The sequence below is a fragment of the Amblyomma mixtum genome, chromosome 6, assembly GCF_055824585.1.
Source record: "Amblyomma mixtum isolate Tamu chromosome 6, ASM5582458v1, whole genome shotgun sequence".
Classification (NCBI taxonomy): domain Eukaryota; kingdom Metazoa; phylum Arthropoda; class Arachnida; order Ixodida; family Ixodidae; genus Amblyomma; species Amblyomma mixtum.
In genome coordinates, this window is record NC_143017.1 from 156,426,361 (window position 1) to 156,441,905 (window position 15,545).

At 46.7% G+C, this 15,545-nt stretch overlaps 1 protein-coding gene across 1 annotated transcript; it reads right to left on the bottom strand.

Annotated features, from left to right (window-relative positions):
* Positions 1-2,812: 2,812 nt before the first annotated feature.
* On the bottom strand, positions 2,813-5,746 carry Pex3 (peroxisomal biogenesis factor 3). Its single transcript, XM_089549841.1, has one exon. The coding sequence runs from the start codon at positions 5,600-5,602 to the stop codon at positions 4,472-4,474; it is 1,131 nt and encodes a 376-aa protein (XP_089405967.1). The 5' UTR covers positions 5,603-5,746; the 3' UTR covers positions 2,813-4,471.
* Positions 5,747-15,545: the final 9,799 nt, after the last annotated feature.

The following is a 15,545-nucleotide window of genomic DNA, read 5'->3' on the forward strand; positions in this document are numbered from 1 at the left end:
CTGCTGTTCACACAGCAGAATCAAGTTGAATCTGCTGTGTGAACAGCAAGAACCATGCAGTGGGCGTGCAGGGCAAAGGCCTCTCCCATGTCTCTGCAATTAACCCTGTCCTTCGCCAGTTGCCAGTCCATTTCCCTCTCATGATCCGGATCAGCGGTCACTACCTGCCCTAAATAGACATATTCTCTTACTACTTCCAGCACCTCGCCACCAATTAACCATGGTAAGCAATAACCATGGCTTGACTGAGGATAAGCACTTCCATGAAACATGGGTGTAAGTCATTTCATGATAAAAGTAAAATCTGTGCAAAGCTACATAATACAGAGTGCACACATGTAACACCAATATTTTGCTGTTGCAGTCATTCCCACATCTAACAAAATTGGAGTGGAAGTTTTTAGACCTCATTAAAAGTGTAAAGAACTGTCCAGTTCAAATTGAACAGAATCAACAATTTTGGAGCACTGTGTTCTGCTACTCATTAACAGTGGCCACATCAAGTGCCATACATATCGTTTTGATATGTGGAAGGAACGGAAAGCTTGGATATTAATGTGATAGCATTAAGGTGATTGTCCCACAAAAAATTTGTGGCTTCTCTGTGATAAAATTCCCTGATTTATCAAGAGGGTTGTGGCGCCATCAAAACACAGTGACCACCAGTGGACTGACCAGAAGGCACTGCCAAATTTCAAACTCTGAGGGCCCCCAAAATTTGGCAGTTGGCCACTTGTAGACACCATAGCAGGCATCCTAAATTTTCTCATATTTTCTTCTTTGTGGTTAAGAAGACCCCAAAGTTTTTAAAAATAATGCTGGTACAAGTGGCATTCCAATGAACGGCATCCTGTAGAACATAATTGGCCCCCTCAATGGCCTTTTAAGTTACAGCAGCTACAGCCTTGGCCAAAAGTATTCAGGCAAAGGGGTTTGCTACTGTGTTGCGCAGTCGAGTACTCGTGGCTCCTCTGAAGCTCGAAAAGCGCTTAGGGTGAGGACAAGAGTCGTCCTCCCCTTCTGGAGACTTGTAAGTCTCGGTGTGCTATAACTTCCAATCTGCACAGCTTAACAGAAAACCTTGTGGTTCTAAAAACCGACCAAGGCTGTACCAGTCAAGAGTTGGTGCAGAAACCTTATAAAGAATGGCAAGGTGCACAGAGTTCAGTAAAACATGGTCAAGCAAACCACAAGCGGCTTTAAGAGCAAGATAGCATACATCTAGTGCAAAACTCGCCACATTCCGTTGTTCCTTGCAGCTTGTTCATCCTTGACAAATGTTTCTCGCAAGCCATACGTAGTGCATTGAGTACACAGGCTGAAGTCTTCCTTTGCCTAGTTCTCGGGAAACAGTGGAGTGAAATACAAGCAATGGATATGACTAAAGCAGTGCAGTTCACTATCCACATTACCTGAGTGACTCTGGTAAGGTAAACGATGGAGACAACGAGCTAGTCGCCCTTCCAGCTCCCTATGTCAGGCTTTGAATATGTGCAGTGACAGTTTGACTGCTTTTTGCTCACTTCTGCAAGTAATAACCTGCATATAGGCCTTCATCCTCAGCACTTGGTTCAGTAAATTAACTAGGTACTGCAAAAAATGCATTGAGCTTCTGGGAACCGAGCCAGTCTCCACAATTCAAAGCCTAGCATCCAACACTACCACAGTTGCGGTTAGAAAACACTAGCATATAGTATATTCGAGATACCACGTTACTCACATTTCTCTGGAGCATATAACCTTGCTGAGGTACAGTAGCAAAGCAAAAACAAAACCTGCCTTAACACCAGCCCGTTCACACCAAATATCTAAAAAAATGCCCTTATGCTAAGTGTCAATTCAAAGCACTCTTATTTAATATGTAGGAAAAAGTCAATTTCTGAAGTCTGCCCATGAAACTGAAGTGCTAGTACTGCTTTCTCTCCTGCAACAGTGCCAGTCTACAGTCATTACAATCACCAACAGCCCAGTTACATCTGCCAGTGGACACAAGCCTCTTCCACTGGTCATCTAGCGCAGCCATTCTGTGGACAAACATTTCTTGTCTCTCCGTCCAACTTTGCCACCCTCTGCCTATGTTTCCTTTCTATGGGGATCCATTCGGTTACCCTAGGCAACCATTGGTTACCTGCTTTCTGCATTACATGCCCTGCCCAAGCCCATTCCTTTTCCCATGCCCATTTCTGCTAAGATGCCCTTGTAAAAAAAAGCCCATTACCTGCAAAGCAGAGTGGGTTCCCTAACTCACTCTGTTCTCTTCCAATCTCTCATCATCAATCTTATCATTTCCCTTTCCACAGCTTGCAGTGCTGTCCTCAAATAAATACCAAGCCTTTTCGAGAGCCTCGAAATTTCAGCCTTTTAATGTTCTTTCCTCTTGTATGATATTGGCAAGGAAAGTTTCATGACCTGAGAGTGCTCACCAAATGCACTCTACCCACTTCTTATTCTGTAGTAATGCACAATACTCTACTTTATTTCAATCCCTGCCTAGGAGCAATATCTGCCACATAGGAGCAGGGGGCATATCGGTCCTCTGACACGCAAACTCATTACGTGCTCGCATCACTTGCAATGCACAGCAACGAGTCTTGCAATTTTTGCTTCCATGCACACAGAAGCAAGAGGACACAGTGCTGTTTCTGAGCACTGCTGACAGCATAACTGCTCCTACAAAGCAGATTTGTTTTGGAGTGCATGCGTAATAGAATTTCTGCACTCCTCAATCAAGTTCTCGAGATGAAATCCATTTCTAGTAAACTGGCTTTTTTCTTCAAGGCAGATTATCGACAGTTAGTACTAAAGACGCATGTTAGGATTGTTGCGCAACATGTTTTTAATACACGGTTTACATAATATAATGGAGGGTGCTGCAACAAACGTCATTAGTGCAGTTAAAGTAGAGCATTAAGCTAGGTTTTCACACCACAAACACCTCAGCTTTCAGCATTTTGAAGAAAACCTATATCTGTGCAGCTAGAATAGAGAGCGAAAGCTTGTACAAAAGACTTTGAGCACAGTGGCAAAACATAACCCTTATCGCTATTCTTCATGCAACATGCTCCATTTGCAGCATATTTTCACACAAAACTAACTGAAAAAATATCACAGCACCATACAAACATGCCATATGCAATCTAGCAGCATTTCACCTATTCCAAATATGCAGTAACCGGAAAAGGTGAACACAAAATTACAAACTGTTCAGTGTATTGGACAATCTTTGCTCGTGTTCATGTCAATTTTTTGTCTCCTTGGTACACTGACTTTAGTACAATAAAATGTGCAATATCAATATAAGGTGTACTGACATGTTTTATAAATGCACTTGAAGTGGGTCGCACCCAGGAATCAGCCACATGTTAAAAAATTGTCTGCACAAACTGGTTTTGCAAATAGCTTTAACAGCCCACAACACAAATGAACCAACTGATGTAGGCTTTTGAAGGGGTGCTAAGAAAGCTGCTACATGCCATATTAGATGATATTTGCCCTTGTTCCCCAGTACACCAGACTAAACAATCCTATACAAAAGTCCACTACTTACTGGTTATTTGGCTTTTTTACACTACCCCACTCCCCGTCAACTTATTCATGTTAGTTGGTTAAAAGAAAAACACTGCAAGAGAAAGTTTAGAGTAATTTGGGAACGTTGGTGAAGTATTTTATCGAAAAATGGGGTTACCTCATTCCGTTTTGTATTTCATGTCCATTTAGTCATTAAATGACAATGAGGCATGAATCTGATCGAATGTCTGTGCGTCAGCGCTAAGTATAATACGAAGAGTAACACACTGGCCTGATACTGATCTGTCAGGTGAACACAAACCACAAGTCATACTCTCATTTCTGATCACAAGCTTCAGTCTGGACAACTCACACAGCCAACGAACACGGCTGCATAGATCTTGGGTCTTGCATCACGTGGCAATCATGCATTCACGTAACGTCATTGATGACACTCATAGCCACAAAGTAGAAGTAAACACCACTTAGAACACAAGCTTCTGCACAACTGCACACCGGAAGTGGTGAAAGTCAGAAGACAAGACAAATAGATGCATCTTTGAATCCCCATACGTTAAAAGAAAAATGTTTCTGCTTTAGCTCAACGAACCCCCCAAGAAAAAATCAAAGATGAAGCACATTTTGCAGAAAGCTCTTTAAATACGACTGCTAACCTTTACATTAGTTTCTTTCCATGCTGCCTGGTATGCCAACATGCATGAGAAACAGATGATGCTGCATGTGAGCTTTTATGGAACAGTTTGGAATGCTATGATGTGAGATATATGTCAGACATGAGATGTTGATTTAACTCTAGAACAAGTGTTTGGTGAATTGCATGCTAGAGAAATTACAGGTCCACAAACTGAATACCTGCACACACTCGTCCCAATGTGTCAATGTCCCACTATCGTTTGTGCATCATACTATCAGGGCTCGTATAAGAGCACATCTTAAGCGTCAATCACGACAATGGTGCAAGGTTGTGGTTGATCCTGTCCGCGTCTTCCGTCTGGCAAAAGGCTTCGTATACATTCGCGAGCATGCTGCGAAGAAGCTCTGCTTGCAGAATGGTTTTGAGGAAGGCGTCTTGCCTTGCGGACACGAGGCTGTTCCTGAGCACTGGAAGCAGTTTGGCCATAGCGAAAGCTGTGGTTGCCTCAGGAGCAGACGAAGCAGCGGCTTTATCACCGCTGCCACATTCGTCCTGGGCCGCTCGCATGTTTCGGAAGCAGGTCTCGACATCGTCCGTGAGTTTCGTGCATCCTTGGTCGATGCACATTCCGAGAACCTTGGCAAAGTCGTCCGTTTCGAGGATGTCCCTTGTCTCGAGGATCATTACGTTCAGAACCCGGACGTCGTCTGTGTCGCCTTCCACCTCGAGCGGTGGGAGCAGGAATCGCAGGAAACCTGGAAGCGGTTTCTTGGAGTCGCGCGAGATGTGCTTTTTGACGAAATCGAAACCCACGGCGAAGTCAGCGGGGCCAACGCGCTCCTTGAGGCTGATGTGACCAAACGCGGCCACCACCGCGTCCCGAACGAGGCGCACGAGCTCGTGCAAGCCGTTCTCGAAGAAGTGCTGGACCAGGGACAGGTAGCGCTGGTGAATGTCCTGGTTGGTCAGCGCAGGCAGGACGCCGCCCGAGTTCTGCTGGGCGCGCTGGGAGTTCACGTAGACGTAGCCACCGACGACACCGAGTTGCACGCGAAGCAGCGAGGCGAGCAGACTTTCCGCATACACGCTAGACAGCGCGAATGTAAGAATACGCACCTTGATTTCTTCCCACAGCTCGACCCTGTTAGCAGGTCGCGTCTTGAGCTTTTCGAGCAGGCTGTCCGTCTCGAGTATGGCGAGCAAAGGTTCCCGAACCTTGGTTAACAAGGAGAGGATCGTGCTGTCTGATGTCTGCAGGATGCCTTCGAAATGGTGCTGGTGCTTGATTTGGTCGATGTAGCTCTGCGTTTGTTTCGTTTCCCAGTCATGGAGTTTCCGCTGCAAGTAGCGGTTTAGAAGGTAGGCGCCTCCGACCAGGCCAACGCTGAAGAATATTTTCTTCTTGTGCTGGCGCACAATACTATACAGCCGGCTGAACATGGCCAGGCCCGTTTCACTTCCTCGAACTCCTTTTTACAAACTTTTTCCGTGCTGACGCAGCTCTTGCGCTGCTGCCTTGACCGCGTCACAGCGCCATTATGCGTACAGTTGCCAGACTTGTCAGACTTGTTGCATAAAAAGTGCATAAAAATGACGTGACTATTCAGACGTCTAGACGTGCTAACAGCACTACGGCTTTGGTCGGCTAATACTCTAGTTCACTATAACCTGAGCTGATACCGTGGCTCGAACCATAAATAAAGAGAACGATATTTTATAGTTTCTGTGGACTCCCCCGGTGTTCCTCCCCCGGTGTTCCTCTCCCGGTGTTCCTCTCCCGCGTGCTTTTCTTTTGCCTTTACCACGTGCCTTTACTATGTACAGGTGAATACCAACCTTTACCTTCCGATTCTTGGCCGATCCCCCAGTGTGGGTATGTGCCATCCTGTCAAAGGCTACAACAACAAGAAAACGCTGCGGTGGCTCAGTGTTTAAGGTATGACGCCACCTTTGAAAAATCGTTTTTTTGTAAAAATGACATTTTTTCTTTGTTATATTTCGGGAGTCCCAAAACATTCAAAAATGTTTTACAGCATGAATAATGTTCGTATCTTAATTTGTTCAAAAGTTATAGCCAACTTTCGAACAAGTGGTGAACAGTTCTGAAACCGAAACTGATATGGTTTGGTAACAGAAAAAGATAACTCAGCGATAATCAGCGGCGTATATTGAAAATTTTCTGTTTTGTTTTAGTCTGATATGTCAAAGATTATTCAAAGGCAATTTGTAAGGCTTCCTTTTTTTTTAAACATTGCTTTAAATTTCCACAAGAGGGATGCAAGACGCTACAAGCGTCTCAGTTGTTTACTTTGCGCGCACTTCACGCTATCGCTTTGAATGCTACCGGATTCGTCCTTCAATGATGGCAGCAGAAGTACAGCAGATATTTTGAGGCAAGCAGGCATCGAATCTGGCCACCACACTCTCGTAGCATGTTGTACCAGTGACCATTACCGTGTGATGAAGGCTCAGCGTCAATCAACGGGCGAGGCAAAACATCTCCGCAAGAAAAGACGCGCAGCAACAAATGCCAAAAGAGAGCTCGTGTCAGCTATGGAGGGCCCTAGCTATGAACCTGGAGGATTTTAACTTCCTAGGGCGTGATGATCTTGTTTCTACAAGGATTGAAAAACTTTAATCTTGTTTTTATCAATACTTTATTTCTCGCACTTTCGTGTTGCGCAAACAGTCATAACTTCCAAATGCATAAATATTTTTCAATGAAACTTTGCACGCTCGTTCCTTTGTTACTAGCCTGTGCAATGAACTAGGATAAATGAAATCGAATGGTGAGTTTTGATATAATCAAGTTTTATGTCAAGGAAGGTAGGCAAAAATGACACATTTTTTTTGTTTTCTTTACCATTTTTGCTACAACTTTTTACTTAATTATCGGATGGCAAAGATCCTAGTTGGTTGCACAGCATGGTTAGTTGGCTAACGCTGTGCCGAAAAGTTTGCAATTCCTGCTCTTCATTCACCAGTTATGAATGTTTGCATAACAGCCATGTTTGGGCAATTTTTTGTGAATAATAAATGCCAGCATGGCTTTTTTCACTCTTTTGTGCTTTTGAATATCACATAAAATGGTGCTTTATAAGGTAAATGTGAAATAAAAATTTAATGGTCAAAATTTAAAAAAATTTTGAAAAAAGTGGCGTCATACCTTAAGGCGCTCATATTTGGCGAAGCAGGATACACACTGTGATGAAGATGCTCGTTCTGTCTGCGATTACTTCAAAGAAAACATATTTAAGCTACGTGAAGTGTACGAGGAGCTATCTTTTGGAGATGAAGTTATCGAGTTGATGGGAGAGTTTTAATTCGTTCCCTGAAACAGTTTTGATTTTCTCACGCGAGTGAAACACATGCCCGCTCTTGATGTTTGAGAGTGCAGCGCAGAACATATGTTTGTGATCTGTTGTAATCTGTCAAAACAGGCAATAAAGACAAAAAAAAGTGGTTAAGGCGCTCGGCTACTGAGCCGGTGTTCCCGGGTTCGAACCCGACCGCGGCGGCCGCGTTTAAGGCGAGCGTGCATGCTGTGCGATGATCCCCAGCCGTTCGGCTTATTCAGGGTGAAATGCTTGAGAAATGAGTCTTTTGACCCCACCTTGTGCCATGGCGCTCTTTGGCCATCATATAGCTATTATTTGGCGCCATAAAAATTTACTGTCATCATCATTCCGTCCACCCCATCTCCTGGCAGTGGATAACCGCATTTTTGGAAAAGGCTCTTTCGGCACCTTTTTACGTACGGCAAAAATTACGTGCGGCAGCATTGTGGCCATCTGCTAGCTAGGCATGCCAGCCTCACTGTCCGTCTGTTTTTTTATTTCCCAGTGGTCCTTATGCGGATTTCTGGGGCACCTACACTGCATATTCATGGCTATCGGCATGTCCATGAACAAGGCAGTCTGGTATGAACGACGCAAGTTCGTGACGTAGCGCTGAAATTTAAGCAGGTTTGCTTCAAAGTCTCCCAGCAACTTCTGAGGTATCAAATTTGCTTGCCACAGAGAGAAACTATTTGTTCTCATGAACTTTTGGGCCCACCGACGAGATACTTTGCAGTTTTTCCCAAGGGTATCCAATCTGCCGAGCTATGGCATTAGCTAGCTAGCACAGCACGACACTGACCCCCATGAGGCGGTTGCGCTACTCAATTACTAAGTTCACCACCTTTTCCTCTTGTTCGACGTGACAGCCTCAGTGAGGCCCGCAGAAGCTTTTGTGGTCAGGCTCGATCACATTTAAAAAGCACCTGGGGCTGCAAGCGCTTCCTGTGGATGGTTGATTTGTTCACACCCAGTCGTCTAGATGCCCCAGAATTTCTGAGCTCTTCAGGTGTCCTCTTGAAACGAGCACCATACTACAGTGTACTATACCATACTTAGCACGTGTTGCTATCGTGTGGACTGCAGCAAGCACTGACTGTCGAAACAATTGCACCGCAAACCACACCATCACACGACAGGCACGGGATCCCAACGTACACAAAAACGACATTCTGACTTTGGGTGTATTCGTATTTGGCTTCCATGGTACTCTCGTTGAAGATAAACATAGCAAAACTGCATAAACTGAAACAGAGTTTGCTTCAAAGTAGGCAACCACCGCACTGCTATGGAGAAGTACAGTCAGGGCTAGAGGTCAGACAAAGAAGTGTAGGAAGGCTAGCCTTGGGAGCCCATGGGAACACTCCGAATGAGGGAGTCCAGGGAGATATGGGTTGGGCGTCGTTCGAGGTTCGGGAGGCCATCAGCAAACTGAAATATGATCAGAGACTCACTGAAATGGAGGAAACAAGGTGGGCAAAAAAGGTGTAAGTATCTGTACATGAAAAGTATTAACACAAAATGGACTAATAGAACCCGAAAGCTAAGAACGGAGTATTTACGGGTGAGGGATGGGACGCAACAAAATACTAACATGAAAGCGGAGGTAAAGGAGACGGAAAGAAAGATGTGGAAAGAAAGAATGCAGGAAAAATCGGCGCTAGGCATATATAGGACACGAAAACAGGACATCAAAAAAAAGCGATTATTCGATAATTCGCGGGGCAGTTCACTGCTTTTTGAGGCTAGGACAGGGACTCTGAGAACAAAAACGTATAGGTCCAAATTTGAAGAAGTGGATATTTTGTGCTCTGCTTGTAAAACGGAAACGGAGACCATAGAGCACTTGGTTCTGAGGTGCGCAGAACTCCGCCCAGCCCTCCCAGTGGGGGCAGCAACGGCCATAGAGATAGCGCTGGGATTTACTGGGGAGGACGGGCGAGTGGATGGGAAAAGCGTGACATTGACGAAGGGGAGGTTGGAGGATTGGTGGCGGAAATCAAGGGAGGGGTGAATTTCGAGGGGAAAAGGATAGACAGATTAGAAATTGTAAGAGCGAAAGGGAAAGAAAGGGAAAAGAAAATAAATTAACAATGGGGGAAGTATAGGCTAGGTGGCGAAAGCTACCGCCCGGTACAAAGGGTAAAGCCATTATCATCCATCCATCGATCGGTCGAATCGTATAGGTGAGGTGAGTTTCCGCTGTCAACGCAAAGAGTCATGGGAAAATCGTCTGCTAGCTACTTCCGGTTCCAAATTGCTCAACTGATTGCATGCATCGCCCTATACATAGTTTTCACCGACGTCACAGCGGCCGCCATCTCTAGGTACCGAAAGCGCAGCGAAAGCTTCGGCGTTTTGTTAACCCTCCCACCACGAACCGGTTCCCGCGTACACTGTGGAAGCTATAGCCACAGTACCCTAAGATGGCGCCCGTGACGTCACGTGAAAACTATCTATTCACCGCGTAAGTTGACATCGTTTATGCGATAAATAACTCTTGGTACTAGTCACTGATTGCACTGAAGCATCGAAAGAGAAGCCCGTACTACGTATCTGCATGACCTGAGCGCAGAAATGGACAATCTAGAGAGGTAAGAGTATTTTTTCATGGTTGATATATGCCGGCCGCCTTAGTCCACGTCTGTTGTGCATATGCGCTGAGGGTGATTTCGTGTGCGTTTCGACATGTTTAGCGCATAAGTCATTATACAGCTGTTTTTTGCCGCACTTTGGTAAACTGCAATCTGTGCAGCTGATTAGACGATGCTCGTATTTTCCTGACAGCGTGTAGAGCCGCCAGTGTGCTAGCAGACGACCCATATATGCCACTGCGCGCGGCGCGCATCTCAGCACATCGCATGGTGCAGTAATAAATCGCCTTGTCGCCTTTTTGTTATTCCAGATGAAGTGCAGGTGGCATTTCATGTGAGAACATGCAGGAACACGCCGCAAAGGAGAGTAGAGGCGTTCGATTATATATGCCACGCTGTGTTGTACGGAGCAGCGTGAATAAAATGAAATGGCTTGCCCGCGTGTTGTGGAGCAGAAATATTTTATCGAGTACTTACTGCTTTCAGTGATCCGTTGGAAATACGTTGCATGAAGTCAAGGTCACCACGTTACTTACTTAAATCGCATGTGTGATTAGCCCTGTGCTGCGCAACGTACCATATTAGAGCGAAAATTCGGGGGGCACTTTGTTAACCTAAAGTGCGGTGAGGCGGAAGCCTAAAGCGCAGTGTTGCTGCTTGTGTCACTGACGCGTTGTTAAGACGTTAAGCTTCGCCTCTAAGAGTGAAACGCGACAGCGTCTTGCAACGCTGCCAGAGAGTCCATAGAACGTCATCGCCCGTTCGGCCTTGCTCGCCGGTAAATTGGTTTTTGAGGAAAGGAAAAGTACCGTCTCGCATATCTGGGTGGTCGCCTAAACCTCGCCGTAACGGGAAGGGAGGAAGGTGGGAGTGAACGAAGACACCGTATTCACTAGACGCGCTTTTGTTCATTCCAAACCATCGAGTTGGCATGGCGGAGTAGTTAGCATGCTCGTTTCGCACTGCGGAGACCGGGGTCCGATTCCTGAACTTGACCAATCTCCTACTCGGTTTTATTTATTTATCTGGCCTGACTATAAGGGTTAATTAGGCTAATTAACTAAACTCAGTCTCACTTACTTGGAGCATCACTATACCATCACTTTAATTGGTTGCATGGTTAGTAGCCAAAGTACAATTGGCCCCGTTTGAAATACGCGCGCTGTGACGTCACGACCGTTTCGACCAATTGAAAAGCGTGACATTTCTGTCGACAACTTCTGCTTACAACGATGAGGCATTAAAGGCTTCCGCCTTAAAAGTGCGTTAGGTACCAGGCTCCTTTCGTCACCCTAAAATCACAACTGCGGCAGGCTACAAGGCGAATCAACTTGCAGACTGCTCATGAGGCGAAGTTGAATTTCTCTTTCGATGCTTCAGTGCAATGAGTGATTAGTACCAAGAGTTATTTATCGCATAAACGATGTCAACTTACGCGGTTAATATGGCGAAACATGCAATCAGTTGAACAATTTGGAACCGGAAGTAGCTAGCAGACGATTTTCCCATGACTCTTTGCGTTGACGGCAGAAACGCACCTCACCTATTCGATTAAGTCTGCAGTGAAGCTCCGCCCACATTCAGCCTTCGCGCACAGAACTCCTCCACGACGAAAAAGTAGTCCGCTGCTTAAACGCTTCTTGTTACGTAAACAAGAAGCCTATCACAAAAAAAATTATGAGCTCTAGAATTTTGATGCATGGATTGTTTGATAGTCAAACATTAAAAAGCTGGCTTTGTTTACAGTTGCGACTGGTCAGTGGAGTAATACAGGACGCCGCGGACCGCGGCCCAGTGTTAGCAACTGCTGTTTTTTTAAGTTGTATCCTACTAGCATGGAGCTCCAAGGATTATAGCGTGAGGGTAGACTTTAAAAGAAAAAAACTTGATAAATATCTCGTCACATTCAAGTAAATAAGGTTAATGCTAGTTTAGATGGAAACGAAAGCGCGAACGGCCCGCACTCTGCACACGCAAGGCACAAAACATTCGCTGACCACTGCTCTGTAGTGCACTGGTGAATGAACAGCACGAATTCCCCTTACTGAACAGCGCCGGTCTCCCGACGGCGCCGAGCAGTGCCGCAGTACATGAAACGCCTGTGAGATCGTTGTCGTCGATCGCGTTCAAATCTGTGCACGCAACAACGAGTGTTTAGCACTGAATAGACGATATGCGAAATTGCTTGGCGGTCTGGCAACACCGCGCCCACAACTTCCGGTTTCCATCTTGGCGCGGTCGAGCTCGTCGAGCTGGTGCATCGTTTGCTATGCGTACTTTCTTCATGCGAGTGGAATTTCAACAGGCAAGCTTCAGCTGCTGCGTTTTAAGGCGGAAGCCTTTAATGCCTCATCGTTGTAAGCAGGAGTTGTCGACAGAAATGTCACGCTTTTCAGTTGGTCGAAATGCTCGTGACGTCACAGTGCGCGAATTTCAAATGGGGCCAATTGTACCTTGGCTAGTAACCATGCAACCAATTAAAGGGATCGTATAGTGATGCTCCAACTAAGTGGGATTGAGTTTAGTTAATTGCTTAATTAACAAATTAACCTAATTAAGATAGAGGAGAATGAAGAGGTGAGAAGAAAGAGGGAAAGAAAAGAAAGACGCGCGTCGCAGCAACAACCGCGTCCGCGGAAGCACACGCTGCTGAAAAATCTCTGCCTCTCCCGTAAACGAGAGTAGAGTAAGCATGAAATGTTTACGGGCCTAATGTCATCTCGGTGGACACCGAACCGCACCGTACAGGAATGGAGGAACGCCACCACCCGTTCAGCGCGATGCCTTGCCATTTGAACGCAAGGTTTTTTGAGGAAAGGAAATGGCGCAGTAATTCTCTGCCATCTCGGTGGACACCCGAACCGCGCCGTAATGGAAGGGAGGAACGCCACCACCCGTTCGGCGCGATGCCTTGCCCTTTGAACGCAGCGCTTCTCCCCCGGATCACGTATGACAACGAAGTGTAACGTGGCATTTATGTGCTTTTTGCACGCGTTATTAGAAATCGGAAATTATAATTCCGTGCATTATCAAACCCACAGCTCCACTGATATCTTGATAAACGTTAAGAAGGCACTGGCAGCAGTTATTTTTTGTCTCGTTTGGAGACCAACCGGTGCTTGCATGCCGGTCGCGTAGGAGGGCTTAGAGAGTCTCGTTAAATCTCGTTAAGTCTCGTACGGTGCCCGGATGTTCTCGTTTCAGAGCCCGGATGACTGGAATTCAGTGCCCGGATGAGTGGATTTCAGTGCCCGGATGAGTGGATTTCAGTGCCCGGATGAGTGGATTTCAGTGCCCGGATGAGTGGATTTCAGTGCCCGGATGACGGGAATTCAGTGCCCGGATGAGTGGATTTCAGTGCCCGGATGAGTGGATTTCAGTGCCCGGATGATGGCTCTAGGTGTCGGCGTGACGTCACCACACTGCCGACAACGGGGGCTAAAAGCATTTCATGCTTAAAAAGGGCTCTGCCTCTCCCGTAAACGAGAGTAGAGTAAGCATGAAATGTTTACGGGGGCCTAATGTCATCTCGGTGGACACCCGAACCGCACCGTACAGGACGGGAGGAACGCCACCACCCGTTCAGCGCGATGCCTTGCCGTTTGAACGCAAGGTTTTTTGAGGAAAGGAAAGCGCGCAGTAATTCTCTGCCATCTCGGTGGACACCCGAACCGCGCCGTAAAGGAAGGGAGGAACGCCACCACCCGTTCGGCGCGATGCCTTGCCCTTTGAACGCAGCGCTTCTCCCCCGGATCACGTACGACAACGAAGTGCAACATGGCATTTATGTGCTTTTTGCACGCGTTATTAGAAATCGGAAATTATAATTCCGTGCATTATCAAACCCACAGCTCCACTGATATCTTGATAAACATTGAGAAGGCACTGGCAGCAGTTATTTTTTGTCTCGTTTGGAGACCAACCGGCGCTTGCATGCCGGTCGCGTAGGAGGGCTTAGAGAGTCTCGTTAAATCTCGCTAAGTCTCGTACGGTGCCCGGATGTTCTCGTTTCAGAGCCCGGATGACTGGAATTCAGAGCCCGGATGACTGGAATTCAGTGCCCGGATGACTGGAATTCAGTGCCCGGATGACTGGATTTCAGTGCCCGGATGACTGGAATTCAGTGCCCGGATGACTGGAATTCAGTGCCCGGATGAGTGGATATCAGTTCCCGGATGAGTGGATTTCAGTGCCCGGATGAGTGGATTTCAGTGCCCGGATGTTGGCGCTCGATCTCGGCGTGACGTCACCACACTGCCGACAACGGGAGCTAAAAGCATTTCATGCTTAAAATCTCTGCCTCTTCCGTAAACGAGAGTAGAGTAAGCATGAAATGTTTACGGGCCTAATGTCATCTCGGTGGACACCCGAACCGCACCGTACAGGAAGGGAGGAACGCCACCACCCGTTCAGCGCGATGCCTTGCCCTTTGAACGCAGCGCTTCTCCCCCGGATCACGTATGACAACGAAGTGTAACGTGGCATTTATGTGCTTTTTGCACCTTATTAGAAATCGGAAATTATAATTCCGTGCATTATCAAACCCACAGCTCCACTGATATCTTGATAAACATTGAGAAGGCACTGGCAGCAGTTATTTTTTGTCTCGTTTGGAGACCAACCGGCGCTTGCATGCCGGTCGCGTAGGAGGGCTTAGAGAGTCTCGTTAAATCTCGCTAAGTCTCGTACGGTGCCCGGATGTTCTCGTTTCAGAGCCCGGATGACTGGAATTCAGAGCCCGGATGACTGGAATTCAGTGCCCGGATGACTGGAATTCAGTGCCCGGATGACTGGATTTCAGTGCCCGGATGACTGGAATTCAGTGCCCGGATGACTGGAATTCAGTGCCCGGATGAGTGGATATCAGTTCCCGGATGAGTGGATTTCAGTGCCCGGATGAGTGGATTTCAGTGCCCGGATGTTGGCGCTCGATCTCGGCGTGACGTCACCACACTGCCGACAACGGGAGCTAAAAGCATTTCATGCTTAAAATCTCTGCCTCTTCCGTAAACGAGAGTAGAGTAAGCATGAAATGTTTACGGGCCTAATGTCATCTCGGTGGACACCCGAACCGCACCGTACAGGAAGGGAGGAACGCCACCACCCGTTCAGCGCGATGCCTTGCCCTTTGAACGCAGCGCTTCTCCCCCGGATCACGTATGACAACGAAGTGTAACGTGGCATTTATGTGCTTTTTGCACCTTATTAGAAATCGGAAATTATAATTCCGTGCATTATCAAACCCACAGCTCCACTGATATCTTGATAAACATTGAGAAGGCACTGGCAGCAGTTATTTTTTGTCTCGTTTGGAGACTGTCGTGTCCGGTCGCTGTGTTGAATGCAGCGAAAGACGCACACGGTACTTCAAGACTTCGTTTATTTAAAGCCGATGAGGGTGCGACCAGCGTCGACCGAGGCAGGAGCCGAACTGGCCGCCCGAAGAAAGGA

Bases quoted from the DNA above. Each gene is read 5' to 3' on its own strand.
- Pex3 (XM_089549841.1), bottom strand. From the start codon at position 5,602: ATGTTCAGCCGGCTGTATAGTATTGTGCGCCAGCACAAGAAGAAAATA.